This window comes from Mesoplodon bidens (genome assembly GCF_964165515.1).
Source record: "Mesoplodon bidens genome assembly, chromosome: 3".
Classification (NCBI taxonomy): Eukaryota; Metazoa; Chordata; class Mammalia; order Artiodactyla; family Ziphiidae; genus Mesoplodon; species Mesoplodon bidens.
The window spans coordinates 72,825,591-72,841,365 of NC_138178.1; the positions used below are offsets into that span (position 1 = coordinate 72,825,591).

Consider the following 15,775-nt stretch of genomic DNA (forward strand, 5'->3'; position numbering starts at 1 on the left):
TTTCAACTTTTTTTGTCTTGAAAGCTCGGAAGAAGCACACAGGTTTCACTGCAATGTGGAGTGATTTTCTTAAAAAAGCTGAAAATGAGAAATAAGGTGCTATTAGACTTACATCAAGCTGGAAAAGTCCCAGGGGAACTTCTCTGAGTGTGTTTTCTGAGAAGTCCACATCCTTAAGGTGGTTCTTCCAAAACACAGCCATTTTGTCTGGTAGAGACTCCAAGGCATTTTTGGATGCTTTGCAGCATTTCTAGGAATTTGATGAGAAAGAGAATTAATTAGCTTTTTAAATGCCGTGGTGTCTATGATAAAGACTGTTTCCAAATTTAATGTTAAAAACAAGACCATTACAAAAAGGCTCTGTAATAAATACAATTCAGCTAATTAAGAGGCTACAGACTATCCTTGCCCCATTTTCCCGTCCTTGCTCCAAGGAAGGGATGGGAATGGTTTCCTGGGGAGACCAAGGTGGCTCATGGTCCTTTCCCTTCCCTCAAGAACATCTGGCCCATTGTCCTTGGAAATAATGGGACAATTCAGGACAGTGCTCTGAAGAGGAGCCATGTCCCACAAAAATATGCTTAAACTAGAAATGTTAATGTTAGAGATGGAGAATTTCCATATTTGCTATTGCAAACAGCAATAAAACACAAATATTCTTTATGCTGTTCCATCTGTTTTAACATGCAAACTTCCCAAGAGACAAAACCATGATTTAATGGGCAGCACTATGGATGCAGACTATCCTTCTCTTCTTTATTCTTATTTTACAGCTGTCCTAAAGGAACAACCCCACCTTTTGGACAGAACTCATCCTGGGCCAGAAGTTCAGGCTGTAGCTGTGGAAAGTCCTGTGGGTGTTACGGTGCGAATCTCAAACCCAGAGCCAGGTGCGCTGGCTCTCGGGTGAGTTACCTGCCTGAGACCCTCAGCTGCTGGATGCTGAGTAACATGCCTGTCTATAACACAGGACACCACTGCGTGGCTGCCAAGGGCACGCGGTGTGCACCGCACCCACAGCTCTGTGAGGCTGGCATGGATGTGGACTGACAGCTCCTTTCACGATTTTCGGCAAGTTACTAACCAAAGGGCAGGCCCAGGCATTTGGAAACACCTTCACGTTATTTCTGGAGACATTCAGACAATTGAGTGACTTGAAAGAATGAAGGAAAAGCGCAGGGAGTTCTGTCAATTTATTGTCAGAAATATCGAGTTCCTGTAGCTTCCTCAAACCAATCCAGTTCGTGGCTAGGGGAAAATAAAAAAGGATGAATTGTAAAATAGCCCAGTCAAGAAGAAAATGACAAAGTAAGTCAGGTTACTGATGCTAAAACATACCATTTTCTTCTTCAAACAATTTTTCCAAATAATTTTTTGAAGCTGTCAGTTTTTGAAGTTTTGAGAGATGCAGGAATCCCGGTGGGAGGTGGGACAACTTGTTGCTGGAAATATCAATTTCAAGTAGCCTGTAGTTGGGGGAGAAGGAAGTCAAGGCATCAGAAGAAAGAGGTAAAGCATCACGGGTACATATTTCTCTGTAAACATGTTTCTTTTTCTCCTTGCACAAGGATAAAGAATGGGCATTGAAATACAGCAATATGATTTTTATTCATTGCATTACTGTCACTATGTCATGCGTAGACAAAGAAAACCAAATCTCTCTTTGGTGGATCCTGGTCTCATTGACCAGTAGGGATGTAACCTTTCTCACATATGTGATAACAGAACAAGCTGGTGCCCTGGAAGCTATTGGAAGTCCAGAGAGCAGTGCTTTTAACCTATTGGACCCTCAAGTCTGTCCAGGTTAAAGACACCCACTCCATGGCACTTGTTTAATATTTTGTGCAGGCTTCTTTCCCATGAGTTACTGCTGACCCTAAGTTTTTTCCAACATTCTTTTTTACTTAACTTAGAGCCTTAGCTTTTGAAATCAGCTCAAATCCCATATGGAATGAGGCCTTGAAGGTATGATTATCAATACATCAGTGAAGGTAAGGTCCTTCCTCTCCCCATGCAGCCTCAGCAGGAGGCTTGGGCCTCTTCCCAAGGCCTCCCAGAAAAGGAGACTGGAGCTGCCTACACCATCAGGCTGCTGCCAGAGTCCTGTGAAATTAACTGTTTCTCTGAGGCCCTGCCCACTTTCCTTGGGAGGTGGACCAAAAGCTGGGTTGTCTGGGCACCATTGTTTCCACCAGCCCCTTTCCTCTGACTCCTGTGTGCAGGAACAAGACTGGGCACCTCGGGCAAGCAGGCCTGTGTGGCTGCCAGCGAGTAGTGGAAACGTGGGCCAGACAAGCCACCCTACGAGACAGATCTTTCTGCATTCATGTGGAAAAGAGGTGGGACCTGGTGCCCAAGAGCTTGCATAATGGCAGGCAGAACTTCCTTCTCTTATTTTAGCTGAAAATCTGTTTTCAAAAGCAACAACTACAATCAGAGAGCATGATTGCTGGAAGAGGACAGTGCAGGAGGAGGGTGGCGGTGGCAGCCGGGGCTCAGATGGCCAGGGCTCACCCCAGGGGCTGCAGGGCAGGAGCCCACCTGGAACAGATGATTTCGTCTGATGACTTCACGCTGGGCAGCTCCCCCAGGTGGTTGTCTGAGAGATTCAGCTTCCGGAGGTTGATGAGTCCCCAGGGGATGATGGAGGGGAGAGATGTCAGGCAGTTGGCAGAAAGGTCCAGCTCCGTGATCTGGCAGGAGATGTCAATGAGCCAGTCCAGATCCACCCAGGGCAGCTTGAGGTGGGACCATTTCACACGAAGAGCCTGGATATTGGAGAAAGGGGGAAAGCACACACCAGCGATGAGCCCAGGGCTTGTGCAGACTTGAAATAAAGCAATGATTTATTCAAGTGTGAATCTGTCTGTTCATCTCAGCAGAGTCCCGAGAGGTTGGGACCATGTTGCCCCTGAGAAGGTACTTATGCCCTCCTGCACCTGCAACCCGAAGGTAATCTCTGCACAGCTACAGCTACTCACTCTCCAGCCTCTAGAGGGAGCATGTGGGCTTAGCATCACCTCTTAGAGGGCTATCACCCTCAGGGGGGAAACACAACAGGAATGGCCCCTGCTCTGTACAGAGGAGCCCACCCAAGCTTGAAGCAGCCTCCCCAGACTGCAGAAGAAGGCTTAGACCCAAACCTGGGTCTTTTCACTTCCCTTCACGGCACTCTTCCCTGTGATTAGAGCAGTTGCCGCCTGCAGCTGCTTACACCACGCTGGACGCTTTGTGGATGAGCTGCTTCCAGAGTGAGAGACTGAATATACAGACAATGGCCAGACCATATATAAAAAAGAGAACTTTGACCCACAACCTGCAGCAACCTACCAGGAAACTAACCCCCTTATCTATAATAAAGAGTCCAGGAAGCCAAACTTGCCAGAAGCCATACTGCAATGTCTAGTAACAATCCAGGAAGCTAAACAATAACTTCTGTAACAACTGGCCCCAAATGTCCAGGACTTGATTGATAAGTGACAGTTTCCCTAATTTTGTCCCTGCTTCCAACTTAGACTAACCAGGGAAAGGCAAATATGCCCCCTAACCCATCATGTAGGACGCCCCCCTTCTAGTTAGCTGCCTCCAGCTTCCCCGTCAACAGCCTCTAGTCAGGGCACACCTGAAGCCTTCCCTTTATCCACCATAAAGCTTCCCCACTCCTCTGACAAAATGCAAGTGACAATGGCTGACTCACTTGCCACCAAAAGCTCTGAATAAATCTCCTTTGCTTTTCTCATTTGATTGGGTCAGAAAGGCCAGCAGTTTGCTGGCATATGGTGGTAAAAGAGATCTGGTTAAATGTGTATGAGCAGGGCTTTTCTCTTTCTTCTTGATCATCAAAGAATTTGGGGCTCAATGAGGTTTCTGGGGAAAGGAAATTGGCTTTTTGGCTTGTTTCTCTAAAGCAGCTGGAAATCCGTATCAGAAAATTAGAGAAACAAAGATTAGTTCTTCACTAATGGGAAAATGTAACAACTGGGAAAGACACCAGAAACATGGGGTAAGTTTGCTTTCAAAATTGGCAGCAGCAGACAGACTTCCTTATCTTGCCACAAGGTGGCAATATGTGCCTTATCTTTGTCGCCCCCTTAAGCTAACTTGCCAGGATTGGAAAGGCTGGGTCTGCAACACCCTCTCAAAGCTCTGGTCTTCGAACCAAGAAGATGAGGCTCTGTCTCTGTCTGACTCTCTCTCCATTCACCTGGATGAAGAGAGGCAGTCGATGGTATACTGGATTTTGGGTAAAGAGAATGGGGCTTTAGTCTCAGATTTTTGTTTTGTTTTGTTTTTTGGGTTTTTTTTAGACTTGACGTGTAGGCCTGTTTTTGTTGTCATTATTGTTTTCCGCCATAATTTTCTATTTTGAAAAATTTCAGAACTGCAGAGAAGTTGAACTAGGACACATGATTACCCATTCATACACCGTGCACTGTAGACTCACCAATTGTTAATATGTTGCCACATCTGCTTTCTCTTCTTTTTCTCTACACACACATACAAGCACACACACTTTTCATTTATCTGCTGAGTCATATGAAAGTAAATTATAGTTATCATGGCACTTTACACCAACATGTATCTCTGAAGAACAAGAATATTTTCCTACGTGACAACCATATATTTATCATTTTCAAGAAATGAAATCAATACATTATCAAATCCACAATCCATGTTCAAATATTCCCAAATACCCCAGAAATGTCTTTTATAACTATTTTGTATCTTGATCCAGGATCCCATCAAGAATCACACATTGCATTTAGTTGACATGTCTCTATTTTCTTTAATCTAGAAGAATCCTCATGTCTTTTAATGTCTTTTCCAACTTTGGCACTGTAAGTTTTCAAGTCATTCTAGTTGTCTTCTAGAATATTCCATAATCTGAATTTACTGAGTTGTTTCCTAATGTTTAGATTCAAGTTAAGCATTTTTGGCAAAAATCTCAGACAATGTTGAGTCCTACCAATTGAACTCCACCAGAGGGCACCTGATGTCAGGTTATTTCACTAATGGTCTGATCCCTTGGTTAAGTTCCATTTTACTCTTTGTGATTAATCAGCAATCTGTGGGGTGATATTTTGGGACTATCTGTGAATATTTTATGTTCCTACATCAGTTTACCCAGTGATTTCAGCATCCATTGTTGATTAGGGCCTTACTCACTTAGTACATTGGTGGTTACAAGGTGGTAATTTTTCTAAAACTACCATTCCATCTACATTTGTTACCTGTCATTTTTCTGTACAGAAGTATGTCCCTTCCCACCTGTTTAAATATTACTATGGACTCACAGGTCCTTTTTAAATTCAAAGTATTATAATTCATTATTATCATTATTTCTTCCAATGCTCAGTTAGTCCCCAGTTTGACCACTGGGAGTCTCATCAAGGGGACTCCTGTGTTCCTCTGACATATCCCTATCAGTTTTGGGTACTCCCTTACTTCCTGATAAAATAAGATGTTCAAGTTTCCTCTGGTCCTTTCCAAGTACCAGCCCTGATTCCCTTTAACAGAAAATGGTATTTAGAAACCAAGATCTAGGTGTTGGGTATGCTCATGCTATTGGGCTGTCACTGATTCTTGGCCCATTGATCCAACACAACCCTATATTTAACATGAGTGCATTCTGATGACTCCAACTTGAATCCAGTCACATCAGCTTCTTCCTAATCTTTCCATAAAAATTCATAGTTGTGTCACCCTTCACCTTATTATTGTTGGTTTTAATCTGTTAAATGAGCAGCTTGGACCAGATGATATCTAGGTCACTTCTGGACCCAGGATTCTTTCTGGCTTATACTCTTGAGAAGGACAGTGGCTTCCCACAGAAAGCCTTGGAGTGATCATGACAGCCAATCTAGGAGCCATGCCAGTCTTTGCAATGCCAAGTCAAAGAAGGCCCTCTAAGGGTCTGGCTGCCTCCCTTTCCTGGGTTCTCAAAGACATATCCAGGCCCTAGGTCCAGGGCCAGACAGCTGGACATAAATCCAAGGTGTCCAGATTGCAGTCTGACTTTCTCTACTCACCCTGTGTGGCCATTCTGGTCATTCAATATCAAATAGTTTGGACCTGAACTGAAATGGCAGTCAAATGCAAGATGAAAAGGAGGCTGGTTTTGGTTTTAAATAACAAACCTTAGGTGTCTATAAATAAAACTCTCTAAGGGCCATCAAAAATAAATAAAACAACAGGAAAGATTCAGGATGCTATTGTGACGTAAACTAGTTGCAGCACATCTTTGGAGGATCAGCTGAGATGTTCTGCCCTGACAATGGCAATCTTCCTCCTGCATTTCCTTCTTGTCTTCTGACCCTGGAGCTGCAGCCTAGAACTGAATAAGGAGCAGAGGCTCAGCCTCAGGAGACTGGAGCCCTGTGTTTGCTTAACTAACCCCATGTGGGGCCTTGGGCCAGTCGAGGTGGAGGTGGGTACTTTCACAGGTGCTATCAGGCTCACCTCCCCTTATAGGAACCTGCCTGTGGATTCCGTGCTGCACTAAGTCAGCCCAAGGGTCATCTCTGTCTCCACTGCCCCAGCAGGCAGTGTGGCTATCCAGAACCCGGACTGCATGCATCTCCAGTGCTGCACCTTGTCTGACTGTGTGTGAAGCTCAGCACCATGCCTAGCATGCAGCAGGCACTCAATAAATGTTTGTGTGCTGAAAAGAATCAAGCCCCTGGGACCAGCAATCCATCTATTAACACCTCTAAGCAGAACGATCACCCTAAAATACCAAGGTCTACTCAAACCCCTCAGCCTTCCTGCACCCCAGCCCGCCTGCAGCAGAACACCTGAACTCCCTCCCCAGACAGCCCCACACCTCCACAATCTGCCCCAATCACTCCCCAAATTTCTGTCTCACTGTCTCCTCCACGACCTCTGCCCACCCTCTGTGCTCCTCTTGGCAGATGGCTGGTGGGGTTAATAATTTGTTCTAGGTAGAAGAAACTGGGGAATGGGCCTACTCCTAGAGCAGAGAATTCAAGACCAAGGGGAAATTGCCAACTAAAGTACAGAAACTGCCTGTTCATAAATGAACCATAGGGCTCAGAAAGTGGACTGGAATTCATAGGAAGGCTGTGGGGGCCTGACAGTGAACTTACTGTCAGTACCTGACTGGCCAATGTGCCAAAGGGCTGCCAGGGTGCTCTGGGGCTGCAGGAGACACAAGGTTGGTGGGACTGGAGCTAAGGGAGTTTTGCAGGTTTTCACCAGAGAGCTGGTCTCCTTTTGATCATGGGTGTCATGAGGTCACTCAAGGATCCCAGATTCTGCAGGCGGGCTGGCCTCCGCCTTTGCACTCTGTCCTGCTACCACGACAAAGGGGAAAGGGTGCTCCCTGCTCTGCTTTCTCTCCCCTGGAGTTCACAGCCCTCTTCCCTCCTATCTAAATCCTACTAATCCTGAAAGCCCTGGGGCAAGGACCACCTTCTTCACGCCCAGTAAGTGTCTGCGGTACAGCCCCCAGTTAGGTAACAAGGATGCCATCTTGCTTCACAGTCAGCAGCGTTTACTTGAGCACTGCCAAGTGCACGCCAGCCTGTCAGGCACTGGGGTTGAAGATATGGATGCTGCAGATGGAACCGGCTCAGGGAGTTTATGTCTCGAAGGGAGGAGCTGTGTGTGTATTGAACGTGCATCTAGTCACCTTTCAAGGACTAAGAGTATGTGATGTTGACCAGAAAGCCAGGAAAGAACACCTGCAGGGAAGCCTCCTATGCTTCTTTGGGAGGTACTATTTATTAGAAGTAAATCATCAATAACAAGAGAGTGGCTGTGTGTGGCACTGAATTCTCTAGACATGAGGAAGAGGAGGAAGCAGATGCTGCCAGTTCCTAAAACTGAGCTCTTTCTAGGTCTTACACCCACCAGAGTTTCTGCAGGGTTGAAATTTGTGAAACTCAAGCCCAGGGAGAAGTAGTAAAAAGCAAGAAGTCAGAAAACATGATGACACACTCAGAATTCAGATATGCTTGTGAAAAGACTTCTGGGCTGGATGGTGGTTGGAAAAACATGTAGGATTTCTACCTGGTCTTGGGTTAGTCTGAAAACTTTCACTTATACAAGTTACTTTCCTTTTGGTGCACAAACATTATAGGGTGCACAAGTGTTTCCAAAGTGGCAGAGAGGAAGAAGGAAGGAGAAAGGATGCACAGTACACCTGACATGGAAATGTAGCTGGGCAAGCCCTCATTACTTATTTATGTTTAGTCCGGGCAGGATCACAATAAACCAGGTTCTGAGGGGGTGAAGCCAGCAACTGTATAATTAAATCCATGCACGCTGAACTGCAAAATCAAAGACAGCTGGCTGTGGAGATCCCCAAAATTCAACAATGCCATGGTTAAGGCACATCTCTCTGGAGGAAACAGAGACTATGCTCATGTTGGTCCTTAAGCATGAGCCCTTTCAATTTTGGGCCAAACAGAAGGAAGTACTACTCTCCCAGAAGACACTGTATGATGACTTAAGAAACTTGCTTTCCAAGGCAGTGGTGGTGACCAGGATCAGTTCAAGAAGGACTAGGGCACTTGGCTCATTACAGAAAGTGACGTTTGGAGTTACCTCTGCATACGAAGGTCTCCTTGTTCTGTGATGGAAGCTGTGGTCCAGGAGGGCAATTACCTGCCTTTATATAATGCTGCCTGAAGCTTCCATACAAAAATAACACGGTGAATGAGCCAGTGGACTACAGTGACATCTCTCATGCTTTTATGTCAGTGCAACCCTTATGGTTGAAGAATATAATTGTTCATGAAGGGCTGAAATTGACAATGTTTTTAGGCTGGCTTTAACCTTGAGAGCTGTGGGGCTGGCAACTGGGCCCTGAGCAGACACAGAGAAGGGTTCTCTGCCCCAATGCTGGGGGTGGGTGTGCATCCGCAATTTTGAGAACCCACAAGAGCAAGTTCCAACACTGCCTCCTTACTAGGTCTCTACTGAGCCCACAAAGCAGAATCTCCATCTCTTCTCCGTGTGTTTCCATCTCACTGTCCCTTGAGGGGACAGACCAGAGCTCAATCATAGCACAGCATGACACAAAAAAGGCAGTCAGTAGAATTAGTCTTTCCAGTCAAGGCACACGTGTTAAAACGGGGGAGAAATACATAGAATGTTCTAAAATGTATTAATGAACCCTTGGTCTACATAAAACCCAAAACTTTCTTTTTGTGGGTAAGCAGATTCCTGGGTGGTGGTTCCTTGTTGAACCAGTCAGGAAGACAAGAGCCACCTTCTGACATGTGAAGGAACAGTCAGGGCACCAGACATCCGGAGGAGTGCAAAACCAACAGGTCTAATCTGAAAGGAACAGACTCACTAAAAGGTCTGAAGAACAGGCCAAAAGAAACTCTAAAAATGAAGGCGCTCAGAGCAGCAGAGCCAGTTGCAGAATATGAAGACATATCCCAGGCCACCTGAGTGATATCAGTGACTGTGCAGAAGGGGATCTGTGCATGAATGCCAACAAGTTGGGGTAAATTTCAAGCCTACAAGTGTCTTTTGGGAGCCCAGACTGTCAGAGGAGGCTCTAAGTGAGGTGGAGTCAGCTGGACTGGGGGTCAGCACGCTAGAGACGGCAACTCTGGCCCAGTCTCCCTGTGCTGATGAGGGCCATGGCAAATGAGGACTATGCCCCACATCCTCGGCCCTGGAGAACCCTCCATGCAAGGCTTCCAAACGCCTACTGCTCAAGTCCCTGCACCCTGGCAGGGACAGGCTCTCAGGAGGGAGGGGGCATTGAAAGTGAAAGGATGAGAAGGAGCCTGGACCTTGACTGGCCATCTGCCTGTGCACATGAGGTGGCCATGGCGGGCGAACCAGGCCAAGGGCAATGGAGCGACAGCCATAAGGATGGTGTCGTGGGCTGAAGTGTGTCCCTGAAAAAGATATGTTGAATCCCTAGTAAAAAAAAGTCCCTGAGAAAAAGCTTATTTGAGCTTATTTGGAAACAGGGTCTTTATAGAGGTAATCAAGTTAAAATGAGGTCATTAGGGTGGGCCCTCATCCAGTATGAGTGGTGTCCTTATGGAAAGGGGAGATTAGACACAGAGGCAGACATGTGCAGAGGGAAGATGATGAGAAGACACAGGGAGGATGGCATGTGGCTGGAGTGATGGGTCTACAAGCCAAGGAACACTGAGGACTGCCAGCAGCCACCAGACACTAGGAAGCAGCAGGGAGGGGTCCTCCACTGCAACTGTGACAGGGAGCACGGCCCTGCCAACACCCTGATGTCAGACTCCAGCCTCCAGAACTCGAGACAATACATTCCGGTTATTTTAAATCAATCAGTGTTTGGTACTTTGTTATGGTGGCACTGATACAGATGGTAACAAGTCAAGTGACAATTGGAGAAGTCAAGACCTGAGAATCCGGAACATTCCATCAACAGAAGCCCACAGATTAAGAAAGGAAATGAAAGAGGCAGAGTTTCTTGAAAGCCAGAAGGATGTCTCTTAAGATAAGCAGATTAGAAACATAATAAAAAGGTGGGAAAAGGACAGTAAAACCAGTCATTAACTTAGGGAAAAGCCTGGGAGGACTCTATGGTGTAAAAGGAGAATTTTGAAAATGACCTGAGAATACTAAAGGGAGTAAGAGAAGGGAGAGGAAAAGAGAAAGGGGAGGACAGCCTTCCTTCTAAACTCAGAAGGAAGATCAATTAAATGACTCACTTGAACGACTTAAATTAAATTAAATTAAATGACTTAGTGAGAGGAAAAAAATGAAATCAGTTCTGACAAAAGCCTGCCTGCTAAAAATATTATAAATGTCAGAATTAGTAGTGGTTAACTACCAATATAATTTCAAACAAACAAACAAAAAGGGAAACATAACCAAGGAAGCCAGATCAATGAGAAATGTAAGTACAAAAATAACTTACAAGCAAACCTACAATGGCATTTTAAATAGTCAACATGGAACAGTCTGTTGCCTCCAAGGGCACACTCAAACCTGAACCCTGTAGGGGAACCTTCTGGAGGTTGAGCTGTGATCACATGATAATACCTTCCTGGTGACTCTTTGCAATGCATGGACAGAACTTTTTCAAATGACCCTCACAGTAACCCTGTAAGCACAATTTGCACATAAAGAGCCTCAGTGAGGTGACCTGTTTGAAGGTAACAGAACCAGGATCACGATTCAGGTGCCTAATGTTCTGTCTGGTCCCTTCCTACCAGGCATCATGTTCATTCACATGCCCATGGAATAGCTGACATGATTTCAAAGGCATTAGGAGAGATAACCAAGGTGACTCAATAATGATAAAGACACTTAACCACAACCCCCAAAATACAGCTATGCTAAATCTTTGTGTTCCAACCCAGGACAAATTTGTAAAAAACAAACCCATGAAAATTCAAGAAAAATATTAGCAGGATATGATAGGTCAAATATGCAAAAAAATGAATGGAGGACACTACAATAAGAATGGGAGATGACCAAATACTAGGGGACAGGAGAATGAATTCTGTTTTCAAATCAGTATGAACTTGCACATAAATTGATTACATTCTGTGTAAGAAGCAAAAGTAAAAGGAGAAAAAGGGGGGAAAAGGGCAAGCCTCCTACATATCTTATGCCTGGACAAAGGCAAAGTAAAGGTAGAGACCAATGATGAAAGCAGAATTAAAAGGTGTCCAATTATTTGGCCATTAAAAATGCCCTTTCAAATAATGTTTGGGTAGGAGAGAAAACCAATTCACAACAGTAGAATATATTTTTAGAACAACAAAAACATCACAAGTAATGGGGAAAAAACAAACAACTCTGATCACAGTTACGAAAAGGAAAATGTGAAGCATGATAAACTAGCTCTGCCCTGCTTAGAATGGAAAGCTAAAAGAAAGCAGGGAAATGAAAACAAAATTAGATTAAAAATAGAAAAAACAAAATGAAGTAAAAACTAGGAAGTTGGTAAATAAAACCAATTCTAGAGTTGTTGGAAAATAATAAAATTGATAATCAATTGACTAAAAATAAAAGTACCTTAATAATCTAAGAATGAAAATGACAATCTAACAACTGCTGAAAAACAATGTTTAAGTTGTGGGAGATATCCTCAGCCAGAGCTAACAAACCATATAATGATGTTGAAATGCAAAATTTAATTCCAAAATAAAAAATTCTCAAAGTGACACAATAAGAGAAAAAACAAAATAATGTATATGAGACAAACAAATAAGGAAACTAAAGAATCACTCTCCAAAGGCTCCTAATTCAATATAATTCTTTTTCAATCCAATCTTCAAAGAACAAATAGTCTCTGTGTTACATACATGGTTACTTAACAGAAGACTCACTTGATTTTATGAGTAAAACCAATTACTTTGCAAAAGCCATTAAAATTCTAGCCAACTGCATGCACACACTTGGATACAAAAACTGCAACAAAATCTTCTCTAATGGAAATCAACAAGTAAACTCAAAGGTTTCAGTTCTGCAACGGAGGAGGATCTATACCAAGAAAACAGCACTGTTGGTGGTAACTTATGGAAAACCACCAGCACATTTTGTTAAAGAAAAGTGGCCCTCTTTTAATCATCTGAATGCCAAAACATAGTAAATAAAATTTATCACTTTTTCTTCGCTAAAATTCTTAAAAATAGGTAAACAAGGTTTGTTTTAAATCAACATTGTGCTTTTTTCCATGTAGTATTTCAGTCATTCCTTTGAAAAATAGGAAACTTACCAAAAAAAATCTCCCTTCCAACTCAAGAATTTTGCCAATAGCAATATGCAAGAGAGAGAAAAAAACAAGAAATAAAAATACTATCTCTGCAGTTACTAAGCTATTCAACTTACTGTTGAGAGAACTCCGTTTCCTCAACTTTTAAATAAAGACAAAAATTTCTACCTCACAGACTTGTATAGAAGATTAAAGTAGAATATTTGGCAAAGTACTTTGTTAGCCATGAAGTCCTATGTAAATGGAAGTTTACTACATATATAAAATTTTATCCATCCATCTATTCACCTATTCATCCATGCATCCATCCAGGTATCCATCCATCCGTCCACCCACACACCCATTTTCCATCCATTCATCCATCCATCCATCCATCCATCCATCCATCCAAGCAACCAACTCCTCATCCTGTTCCAGGCCCTACACTGAGGGGCAAACACAGGGTGAGCAAAGCTGGACAAATCCCTGCTTTCACGAAGCTTCCAGTCAAATGGGGGAATTGACATTAAACAAGAATGTCACCAGAAGAGACAACCCCAAACTTTGTTAAGTGCTCTGAATAAAATGGCAGGAAGCTCTAAGAGATGGAAAGGGGGATGTGACCCGGCCTGTGGGCTGGGGCAGGCTTTCCTGAGGACGTGGCGTATGGCTGAGGTGTGGAGGTAATGCTGGTGTCCAGGAGCAGCGCTGTGCTGAGCATGAGGAGACAGACACTCTTGTCCCTGTTGTGTGGTGTCCACCCTGTGGGTATTCATGGCCAGTAGAGTTCCCCCTGCTGCTGGACATTTGGGTTTTGTTCTCCTAGTTTCTCTTATAGACAGCAGTGCTTTGAGTACAGTTGTGGCAATTACGTTTTTTTTCTTTTGAGTTACATCCTAGAGGTATCTTTCAGAAAGGAAATACCAAATTCAGAGCTGTTCTCTGGGAGAAAAGAGTTTTATAGCTTTTGTCACATGACGCCAATTACTTTCCACACATACGGAACCAATTTATAGTGCCAGCAGCAAGGCTTTGGTGTCCCTTTCTCTTTGACGCTGCCAAGCGCCTTACTCTGCATTTATATTTATTTTTGCGAGTTTAATAGGTATGTGATGGTACTTTCGAGTCATTTTAATTTGAATTTCTGTAATTGCCAATAAGATTGTATATGTTTCCATGCCATGATTTACTATCTGTGTTTTCTCATGTGTAAATTAACTGTTCGTTTCTCTTAACTTCTTACCCAAGGGCATTTGTGAGCAATGTGACCAGCAAGGGCCATGGCTCTGGCTTGGGCACTGCTGAGTCCCAAGCAACTAGTAGGTGATATATAAACACTGACTGAATTAAACTCAATTATCAACTGACATGTAATTGCGTCAATGGTGTTTTTTGGATTTCAGTTTCTGTCAATTCTTTTTTCTCAAGTATCTGCTAATGTTTTTCTTTTTAAAATTTCTTTAAAAATTATATTTTACTATATTAGTATACTATAGTAAAATTATATTTTATTATAAATAACTAATTTATATATATATATATCATTTATCTTATTTGGACTATATGTCTTTTTTTTTTTTTTTTTTTTTTTTTTTTTTTTTTTCTTTTTGTGGTATGCGGGCCTCTCACTGTTGTGGCCTCTCCCGCTGCGGAGCACAGGCTCCGGACGCGCAGGCCCAGCGGCCACGGCTCACGGGCCCAGCCGCTCCGCGGCATATGGGATCCTCCCAGACCGGGGCACGAACCCGTATCCCCTGCATCGGCAGGCGGACTCTCAACCACTGCGCCACCAGGGATGGACTATATGTCTTTATACATCTTTATATACCTTTAAAATTTTGAAATGGAATCATTTTCTTCTATAACTGGAATAAATGTGCTTTTTGAAAGTATATTCTGATGAATTTCCAGTGCTTAACTCTTACCTGTCTGGAATTTATTCATATCATTATGAATGTACTTGTCTATGCTGATATCCAGTAGTTCCAATGACATTTGATAATGTTTTCTTATTCTTTCCTTATTGTGTTTTCTAGCTTGTCACATAAGTTCAAACAATAGTTTTAGTATTTCTGCATCTCTATGAATCATCTTCTCATTGTAAGCTAAATGTAAGTGGCTTGTATAACTGCTGTTTTGTATTATGTTTGATGATCTAGTGGGACAGGCCACCAGGAAGCTGAACGGTTACACAGTGCACCTGCTCAGCTGTTCTACCCTGTGACCCTCACTATCTGTTCTCAAGTTCTAGGAAGCACTCACCATGTGGACAACGTCACAGTGGCGAGTCTATTCCATAGAGAAAGCGTATGAATGGGGCATGAGAGTGGGGAAAGATTTGGTATTTGGAAACTAGAGAAAACAGTAGGATAATTGGCTAAATTTCAGGGCACAGGAAAAGTGGAACTGATGGAAGAGGCCCATAATAATTCTGAGTTTGATCTCATAACTCTCAGAAGGCAGGTGAAGGCTCTTCCCTTCACACAAGCCAGCGGTGAAAAGGCCGAACCACAGGCAATCAGGCTGCTCCCAGTCTGCCTCTCACCTGCCGGGGCCCCTACTGCCCCAGAGACTTACATCTGCTCTGTGAGACAGGACCACCTGCTGTGAGGAGGACGTGAGGAGCTGAGAAGGTGCGAGGTGCAGATGTAGAAATGCTCTGGAAAGTGTAAAGTTCTTGAATAAGACTCTTGGACCAAGCACTAGGCCTAACCTTGGGCAAGGATGTTTCCCAGAAGCCTTAGTGCTCACAGTGTCAGTAGCCCTTGGTGAGCTGCTCATGAAGGCCCTAGCAAAGGCTGAGCAGCCACACTTGCTGCAGCCTGCCCTTTCTGAGTATCCCATGTATGCAAACCCTCAGACCCACCAGATCACTCTGATGGAGAAGGGCTGCTTCAGCTCCCAGAATGTGCAGCCAGGATGTTTATGCTGGGGCACAGATACAGGCATCTGAATGGCCAGTCACTAGGAATGTTTAAGGTACATCATAAGCCAGAGCTGATCCAAAAATGACAATAGTAGTAGTAGTAGTAGTAGTAAGAAGTGATCCTCTCTAGGTTTGCTGCCAGATTTGAAATCATTAGGGACTTGTAAAGAAAATTA

The 15,775-nt window shown here is 43.7% G+C and overlaps 1 protein-coding gene across 3 annotated transcripts in view; it reads right to left on the reverse strand.

Annotated features, from left to right (window-relative positions):
• LRRK1 (leucine rich repeat kinase 1) overlaps positions 1–15,775 on the reverse strand; it is a 122,595-nt gene that overhangs the window by 47,017 nt on the left and 59,803 nt on the right. For all 3 annotated transcript variants that reach the window (XM_081230161.1, XM_081230163.1, XM_081230162.1), the window contains exons 7-10: positions 2,542–2,768; positions 1,339–1,466; positions 1,085–1,248; positions 113–250 (exon numbers count right to left, since the gene is read on the reverse strand). In XM_081230161.1, the coding sequence (XP_081086287.1) occupies positions 113–250; positions 1,085–1,248; positions 1,339–1,466; positions 2,542–2,768 (657 nt within the window). The remainder of the gene's footprint in view (positions 1–112; positions 251–1,084; positions 1,249–1,338; positions 1,467–2,541; positions 2,769–15,775) is intronic.